The sequence below is a fragment of the Bos taurus genome, chromosome 9, assembly GCF_002263795.3.
Source record: "Bos taurus isolate L1 Dominette 01449 registration number 42190680 breed Hereford chromosome 9, ARS-UCD2.0, whole genome shotgun sequence".
NCBI lineage: Eukaryota > Metazoa > Chordata > Mammalia > Artiodactyla > Bovidae > Bos > Bos taurus.
In genome coordinates, this window is record NC_037336.1 from 61,765,480 (window position 1) to 61,775,347 (window position 9,868).

General features: G+C 40.9%; 1 protein-coding gene across 1 annotated transcript in view; it reads left to right on the forward strand.

The window, feature by feature from the left end:
- CNR1 (cannabinoid receptor 1) overlaps nucleotides 1–8,639 on the forward strand; it is a 29,547-nt gene extending 20,908 nt beyond the window's left edge. The window contains 1 exon segment of the mRNA NM_001242341.2: nucleotides 3,075–8,639. Within this exon segment, the coding sequence (NP_001229270.1) occupies nucleotides 3,138–4,556 (1,419 nt within the window). The 5' untranslated portion in view covers nucleotides 3,075–3,137 and the 3' untranslated portion in view covers nucleotides 4,557–8,639.
- The last annotated feature ends 1,229 nt before the right edge of the window (nucleotides 8,640–9,868 follow it).

Here is a 9,868-nt window from a genome sequence, read left to right on the forward strand (position 1 = left end):
TTCTCATACTTGCAGGGTCAGCTGCCTGTCTCCTCTACTACACTGAACTTCATGTAGTCAGGGGCTCTCCCTGGCTACTGTTCTGTTCCTAGTGCCTCATATAGGCCCTGGCATGTGGTGGGTGCTCCATGATTTGTTGGATGAATGAGTTAATGAGTTATTAGTTCAGATATAGAATTTTTTTCAATAGGGGAACAATTTTTATAATTTATTTTTAAACATTTTAAAATTTTATTGGCATATAGTTGTTTTACAATGACGTGTTAGTTTCTACTGTATAGCAAAGTGAATAACATATATGTATATATATATATACACACACACACACATATTTCCACCCCCCTCCCCCCTTTTGGATTTTCTTCAGCATTTTAATTGGATCCAAGTTAATGACTATCTTTCCCCTCCTCAAAACTGCATTATATATTTGGGAACACACACAAAAAAGACAATTAGTAAGTAAAATATTGACTTTCATGATTTTTGAAATGAGGATAGATATCACTTTGTATTTCTAATGTTGGTTGTTGATTTCAGTCACTAAGTCGTGTCTGACTCTTATGACTCCATGGACTGTATCCTGCCAGGCTCTTCTGTCCATGGGATTCTCCAGGCAAGAATGCTAGAGTGGGTTGCCATTTCCTTCTCCAGGGGATCTTCCTGACCCAGGAATTGAACCCAGGTCTCCTGCATTGCAGGCAGATTCTTTACCAAATGGGCTACGAATAGTTCTTCTTTATGTTGAAGTCATTAGCACTGAACATTATGTTTGTTTCAGGAGTATGACATCATTATTTAACTCTCTCACCTGTCTTGATGTGGCCCTTTTACGGTTTGTTGTGGAGCGCCATTCAGCTGGTTTTCAACTCTTTTTCAGAGGGAATTGTTCCATTTGTAGCTGTAGATTCAGTGGCCCTGTGGTAGGAGGAGCGTTGAAGATCTTTCTACACTGCCATCTTGGACTGCCCTCAGTTTTTTCTTTTTAATATTTTTTTTATTGTGGTGAAAGTCACATAATATAAAACATACTCCTTTAACCATACTCAACTGTGCAGTTCAGTGGCACTAAGTACATTCACATTGTTGTGTAAGTCTCACCATCGTTCATCTCCCAAATTTTTCACCTTCCTAAACTGAAATTCTGTCACCATTTAAAACCAGCTCCCCATGCCCGCTTCCCACCCACTGATCCCCCACTCCCTGGCATCTACCAATGTACTTTCTGACTATGAATTTGACTATTCTAGGTACCTCATATAAGCAAAATCAGACAGTATTTGTGTGCACTTACTATATATTGTGGACTGCCCTCAGTATTTCAAATAATTTTTATAAGCTAAAGAGCTTAAAAGCCACATTTTAAACAAACATTTATAAATAGCAAAACCAATTCTCTGACCATTTATTTTGAAACAGAACCAAATTGCCCAGCTGAGAACTGAAGAGCCCTGAAAATCGACTCTTCCTCTCAGCCATCCTATTTCCAGCGTTATCCACTTAGAAAGCTTTGGACAATTAAGCCTGTCTCCCATCCTCCAGCGTGCGCTGGTATCACCCACCACTGGTGGCGGTCACTCTCTGGAAGCAGTTTCATGAGCCTCAGTGCAAGTTTGCCCTTCATAACAATTTTCTTGGCTGGTGTAGACATTGTAGAAGTGCACCTCAGGCGCAGTTCAAATGTCTTCTCTGGGTCAGGAAACTTGCCCAGTGGAGTCAGAGCTAGAACCTGGATCTTCCTATGATGGCTGCATGCTTCCTATAGTTCGCAGCAATGTCTTCCTCTGCCTTTCTACTCAACACATAGGCCATCCAACTCAATCCTTGACTACACTCTTGTTCTTTGGTTTTCTTATATGCTTGGTCTTACCTATGTGACATGGCAGTCAAGTCTTCAAGAGCAGAGCTTATGTGACTTGTGGTTACTCTCCTACACCAACATTAGGACACTGTGTGTGTGAGAGAGAGTAGAGGCCAGGTGGCAGACAGTCCCTAACACAACTGAAATGTAGCCACACCCAAGGTACATTGCCTTCACTTGACAACCAGGCCTTGGAGAGCCACACGGGACTCACACAGTGACTCAAGTCTGGAGAGCTTACAAAATGAAAGATATGGATGTGTTGGGGGTGTGCTCTACCTCATCAACTTTGGATAGCTTTTCTTGTTTTTTTTTTTTTAATTTTAATTATGTGTTTATTTTTATTATTGTATATTTTTCTGTACATTAATCAAGTGCATGGCTTTATTTTTATTTAATTTTTTTCATGGAGCAGTGAGCTTGTGGAATCTTAGCTCCCCTACCAGGGATCGAACTGGCACCCTTGTCAGTGAAAGCATGGGGCCCTAACCACTGGATCGCCAAGGAATTCTCTGGGCAGCTTTTCTTTTTCAACTAAGGAGTTGACTTGTTTTGTTGACTGGATTGGTTAAAGGATTTTACCTATGTTTGAGACAAGAATGAAATAACATGAAGGTACACAGCAACTTCACTTTCACTTTTCACTTTCATGCATTGGAGAAGGAAATGGCAACCCACTCCGGTGTTCTTGCCTGGAGAATCCCAGGGACGGGAGAGCCTGGTGGGCTGCCATCTGTGGGGTCACACAGAGTCGGACACGACTGAAGCGACTTGGCAGCAGCAGCAGCAGCACACAGTTGGGATGTTTACAGTCATTTTCGGGGATTTTTTGTTAGTTGTTGTTCAGCCACTCAGTCATGTCTGACTCTCTGATTCCATGGACGGCAGCACACCAGGCTTCCCTGTCCTTCACTGTCTCCCACGGAGTGTGCTCAAACTCATGTCTGTTGAGTCAATGATGACATCTAACCATCTCATCCTCTGTCACCCCCTTCTCCTGCCCTCAATCTTCCCCAACATCAGTTGGTGGTGTGTTTTAATTCTCCCAGTTCCATGATTGGCTAAGGATTTTACCTATGTTTAGAGATAGGAATAAAATAACATGAGGGTACATTGTTGGGATGTTTACCATCATTGGGGGGAATTTTTGTGGTTGGTATGTTTTAATTCTCCCGGTTCTTTGACCATTCAGCTTATCTGTTTTCCCTCCCATCAGGGTCCCCCGCTAAGGGGCTCTTTCTCAGTCATTGTGTGTGTGGCCTGATTGAAGACGGAGGGGATGAAGTCCATCCTCGACGGCCTGGCAGATACCACCTTCCGAACCATCACCACAGACCTCCTGTACATGGGTGCCAATGACATTCAGTACGAAGATATCAAAAGCGACATGGCATCCAAATTAGGGTACTTCCCACAGAAATTTCCTCTGACTTCCTTCAGGGGAAGTCCCTTCCAAGAAAAGATGACTGCAGGGGACAGTCCTCAGCTGGTCCCAGCAGACCAGGTGAACCTCACCGAATTTTACAACAAGTCCCTGTCCTCCTACAAGGAGAATGATGAGAACATTCAGTGCGGGGAGAACTTTATGGACATGGAGTGCTTCATGATCCTGAACCCCAGCCAGCAGCTGGCCATCGCTGTGCTGTCCCTCACGTTGGGCACCTTCACGGTCCTGGAGAACCTGCTGGTGCTGTGCGTCATCCTCCACTCCCGCAGCCTCCGCTGCCGGCCCTCTTACCACTTCATCGGCAGCCTGGCAGTCGCCGATCTCCTGGGGAGCGTCATCTTTGTCTATAGCTTCGTCGACTTCCACGTGTTCCACCGCAAAGACAGCCCCAACGTGTTTCTGTTCAAACTGGGTGGGGTCACGGCCTCGTTCACAGCCTCGGTGGGCAGCCTGTTCCTCACGGCCATCGACAGGTACATATCGATTCACAGGCCCCTGGCCTATAAGAGGATCGTCACACGGCCTAAGGCCGTGGTGGCGTTTTGCCTGATGTGGACCATCGCGATTGTGATCGCCGTGCTGCCCCTGCTAGGCTGGAACTGCAAGAAACTGCAATCCGTGTGCTCAGACATTTTCCCTCTCATTGACGAGACCTACCTGATGTTCTGGATCGGGGTCACCAGCGTGCTGTTGCTGTTCATCGTGTATGCCTACATGTACATCCTCTGGAAGGCGCACAGCCATGCTGTCCGCATGATCCAGCGTGGTACCCAGAAGAGCATCATCATCCACACGTCCGAGGATGGCAAGGTGCAGGTGACACGGCCCGACCAAGCCCGCATGGACATTCGGCTGGCCAAGACCCTGGTCCTGATCCTGGTGGTCTTGATCATCTGCTGGGGCCCTCTGCTCGCTATCATGGTATACGATGTCTTTGGGAAGATGAACAAGCTCATTAAGACGGTGTTTGCATTCTGCAGCATGCTCTGCCTGCTGAATTCCACAGTGAACCCCATCATCTATGCTCTGCGGAGCAAGGACCTGAGACATGCTTTCCGGAGCATGTTCCCCTCCTGCGAAGGCACCGCACAGCCTCTTGATAACAGCATGGGGGACTCAGACTGCCTGCACAAACACGCCAACAATGCAGCCAGTGTCCACAGGGCGGCGGAGAGCTGCATCAAGAGCACGGTCAAGATCGCCAAGGTGACCATGTCTGTGTCCACGGACACGTCTGCCGAGGCTCTGTGAGCCAGACACTTCCCTGGCTGCACAGAAAAAATAAAAAATTCTCTCTCTTTCTTTTTTTTAAAGCTCAAAACCCAGAAGCGTCTGTCCTCTCATCGGTTATATTTTTTTAAGTTGACCACGCTCAGTGAAAAGGTGATTGTCACCATGATCAGTTATCAGTTCTCTAACGTTTCTATAGTGTAGGTCCTCAAACTCAGTTCTCTGGAGGTTTACAGGGAAGAGAGCCTGTGGCTTCAGGAACTGGAAGGTCCTTGCAGAGTCTCAATGAAATAAGAGAGACACTTTCAGCTACACAGTTGAAAGCCCAAGTACCCATAGAAAAAGGCCATTAAATGAGTAATGCCTTCGTAATCACAACTTTCATTATAATGTGAAATGTACTTGTCCAGAAATATCAGAGATACTTCTGATATCTGAGAGATCTCCATTTTTACAACAGTTTTAGGACTAAAGTAGAGCTATTTTGTGACATGCAGTGTGTCCTGTGAGATGTATATTAGTGTTTACTATGTGTTATTTATATTTGTCTAGTTCAGCGAAACTGCAAGGTGGGCTTCTATGAGACCAATGGAACCTAAGCAGTGGATATATGCCAATGAGACCACTTTTTAAAACATTATTGCCCATGATCTAACTTTAGAAACCTTAATATTTTTTCAAAAATCTCTATTAAAACTTGACATTGAAATAACCATAAAGTTTTATTTTTCTGTTAATCCAACAAGAAGAATTTTAAGACTGTCCAAAGTCTTGAGCAGAACTCATTGACACTTAAAATTTTCTTAGCCCTGCATTTCATACGAGGACTCGTATTATCTTCTGGACTCTAACTGTTCTGCTGAGTGATGGATTACAGGCAGGACAAAAGAGAGACGACTTATTGACTTTTGGCTGAAATCACTGACTTTGTTTAGTCTTTAGCTCTTACTGGACCTCTTAAGACAGCATGTGTCAATCTTAATGTAAGTTGTTAGCACTGTGCAATCGCTGTTTACTTGAAGAGTACTGCATCCTTATATTCCAGGTTTAGGTAGCTTTCATGCCTGGGTGGCCAAACAACAGTCTTCATTTTTTCTTAATTGAAAAGAAGTATTGTCTGGATCAGTAAAATTCTACTGTATGTGTGAATATAAATGTGTGTGTATGTGTGTGATTCTATCCTGTAACTGTTCTAGTAATGTCTTAAAGTGAGAAAACTGTGACCATGTGTACACTGTTCCCCTTGCTGCACTCTCGCACATGAATTCAGTTTCTAAAGTTGAGTTCTTCTGGAAATCTTGTTGATAAAAACACTGACCATAAACCTTCAGAACCCTCCCCCTTTGAAACTGGATCAAGTGTTACTAAACTGACCTTTAGATATTTCATAAGACCAGTGTTTAGCAAGGAATCATTGACCATGAACACTCAAGTCACGGTCTGTATAGTGTTCATGTCAGGAAATAGAAGTGTTTTGGTTTCTGATTGCCTAATGTTGATCAAGTCCATGGAAATGTAAGTCATTATAAGGGAAGTGGTTCTAAAAGAAAGAAGAAAAGCCAGTAGTAACACAGTTTAGTTGTATGTGTAGGCAGCGAGATCCCAGTTTAAGTAGCTCTATACCTTGCTCACTGGAGTGAGACTACCAGATCTGGCTCATGTGGTAAGAAGGCCAATCAGACAGCAAGTGGGAGAGAAAAGGGCAGTGAGGAGCTGACACCCTTGGGATGGAGGCCTGGACGTCATGTGGTTGCTTCTGTACTTCAAGCAGATGCCCTTGGTGACAACCCAGCAGCTTTGCCTGTATAGGTTCGGGCTAAGGAAGAGGCTGTCCTCTGCTCCTGGTTAGCTAGAGGTGCTAAGGCATAATGATGAACATGGCTTGCTTTCTTCTTACCCTCCACTTCATCCTCAGTGGTGCCATGGGTGCTCCAAATTAGGCCCTTTCGCAGTAAGCATTGATAGTGCTGAAGAAGCCATTCGACTCTGACAAATTTTGCTTGCAGACTACCTTTTCCCTAAATGGATAAAACGTAGCTTTTGCATAGCCTGCATAGGCCTGCATAGCCTGAAGTAAAGTGGAGAGCTAGCTAATCTGGTGATTGCTAGCTATGTGGTACCCAAGCAGCCTGATGGGGCAATGTCGTTTCTTGCAGTATAAGGCTGAATATGGCTTGTGGACCAAGCTGAGATGCTTTTAATTGTCTGTACAGCTCGAATCTGCCTGCTGGTTTCTTCACTTTACCTCTCTGTCATATGCAGATGAGGGCTCAGGGTGCTAGAGGATTAATAAGATCTCTTTAGAAGGACAAAAGATTATTTATGAAAAAACTCACCAGGGTTCCTAGTTTCCATTGAAGAGTTTGCCACTCTTTAGTCCCAAATTACCCTGAAGATGAATCCACATATCTATGAGCTCACCAGGCAATGTCAATGCTCTTTTCACAGCTCTGAAGACCTGGTGAAGATGAAATTCTTGTTATTGGTAGAAAAATTTCGGGATTCATTTTTGAAACTGTATTTGTGTGTATGCAAAGTAGATTTTATAGTGTGTTGTGCTTACAAGATCTTAATCATATATAATCAATTAAGGGACAATGGGGCTGACAGCACTAAACTTGGTGCTTATTGATATTCTAAGAAATATCTGTGAAATATCATCCTGTATGTGTTATGCCACCTTCATTTTAAAACATTTAAATGAGTTTGATTCACTCTGACACTTTTAATATCATTTCCTAACCCAAGTGACTCAAATGCTCTCCCCAATGAATATACTCATTAGAATTATTATTCATTAGTACCATTCATTAATTAGTCCCTTAATGAGATCCATTGATTTAAATATAATTTAGATTTCAGTACATTTTATAAGGTCTAGCTTCAGAGTTATCTTCTTTCCTCTAAGGCTGACATATGGGTCCTGACCATGCATTTCACCATCATATATGTCTTCAGAAAGGGCCAAATTGCCAACCTGCTTGGTTTCTTCAGAGTAATGATGAATCTTTCAATCCCAGACCCACATTTTCATTTAGAAAAAGAGGGCTGTCTCTAACAACCCTTACTTTTCCATTACATAGGAAATAAGTGTAAAAGAAACATAGATCTGGAAGAAGCTACAGACATATGCCTACACTTGAGATGATCCCCAAGATTCCCCATCACTTTGAGTCCAAGTGGTATTAAGTGTAATGGAATTGTGGCTGCCTAAACCCACACAGCAGGAAAACGCCCAACCTCCTGATGAGAATTAGACCCTTGATGAGTAGCATTCTAGTTACTGTCTTGTTGATTAATTTCTGCCATCTTATGTCTGTAAAAGAGACCACCAATATCATGCGCAAAATTAGATTTATCACAATCTAACTGTATATTTGTATGATATTTAAAAATCTCCTAAATGCTGGGCAATGGTTATTAACAATTGTCTTGCACTGGCCTTCTGATGAAACGTTAACAATGCCTACTGTAATATAGACAAAACATTTTATCTACTGATTTGGGCTGAATGTATGTAAATAGGTTTTCAAAAAGTCAGATGTTTAAGCAGTGGCCTACAAATCAGTAATTTTCAGATAGGAGAGTTTCTTTACACTGCTGTGGCATCCTAAAAGCTATCTTCACATCAACTTAATGTACTAGGCCTGCTGGGGATGATCGGCATCCCCAAGGAAGGAAACCTTTTCTTGTAATAATATGAATCAAGATACCAGATGATCTGGATTCTTATTTCCAATGTTTCAAGTGGAAAACATAGCTCTTTATTGTCTGTAAATCAAACATGATTACTTTTCCTCTTAGAGAAATACTGTATTGTTAGATGTTTGTTGAGCTGGTAACATCCTTGCAACCGCTGCAATATCTTTGTTAGTAATAAAACTTTGTACACAAGTACTAGTAAGATTGTTATTCAATGTAGCTTCAGTCATTAAATTACTATAGTGAAGTAGTACTTCTGTAATATTTACAATGTATTAAGCCCACACTATATTTTATTTCAGTGGTGTAATTAAATTGTTATTTATTCAAAGAGAAAACATCCCATCATGTCTGTTGTCCAAAGTTACCTGGAATCAAATAAAAATCCTAGATTATCACAAAGAACACACAGTGTCTTTGGATTCTGCCTTATTTCACTGTCTAATGTCAAAACACTTGAAGTTTAAGTTCTGAAAGGTTGATTTGTTCCTCAAAAGCAAGGAAGACTCTATTTGAGAAATGAGAACAGATTAGATTAATATATTCATTTTTAACATAGAAAAAAATGCAAAAAGCATCATTTACATAATAAAGGGAAAAGCCTGCCATACCTTTTAAAAATCATTATTTAATTAAAGAGTTTAATGATTTTGCACTAAGCTAGAGCAAATGTACTACTCATAATGTATAAATTAAATTTGAACTTCAGAGATTTAGTAAAATATATAAATCTAAAGAATTTATAGCATCACATATCCTGAATGATGTGAAAAGATAATTACTTTTCAGCTTATTTATAAAAGCATATTTTTATTTGAACAGTAGGAGAAAATAGAAAATTTTATAATGAAGTAAAAAAGCATTACAGTGAAGTTTATACATTATTACTGTCTGAAATACAGTATGTTTGCAGTCAATTTTGAAAGAAGTTTTTAAATTTTTCAAATGATGAATTTACAAATGTTTGAAAATAGATCATCTTTATTTTTTAAATAACTGTAATTAAAACTCTTCATTCTTCTCTTAGTAAGCATTGTAGTTAACTGCATGAGCTAAATGCTTCTAGCAAAGAGCAAATGACATGTGTTCTTAATTCTTAAATTTTATACTGGGGTTTGAAGGGAATAAGATATTAGGTTGGTGCAAAAGTAACTGGTTTTTACATTGTTGAAATTTGCCATTTGATATTGGAATACATTCTTAATAAATGTGGTTATGTTACACAGCATTTTAATGTGTATTTCTTGGTTTATTCTTTTTTTGCTAATGACTTATCACTTGCTGTTTATTTTATACTTATTTTAGCCTATGAAAATGATATTAGACAAAAAGCAAATTTGAGTGATTTTCTTATTTGAGTTCAAAATGGGTCGTAAAGCAGTGGAGACAACTTGCAGTATCAACAATGTATTTGGCCCAGGAACTTCTAAGGAACATACGGTCCAGTGGTGGTTCAAGAAGTTTTGCAAAGGAGATGAGAGCCTTGAAGACAAGGAGTGCAGTGGCTGGCCATCAGAATTTGACAACAGTTGAATAAGAGCAATCATCAAAGATGATCCACTTAAAACCACACGAGAAGTTGTCAAAGAACTCAACATCAGCCATTGTATGGTCATTCGAAACGTTTAAAG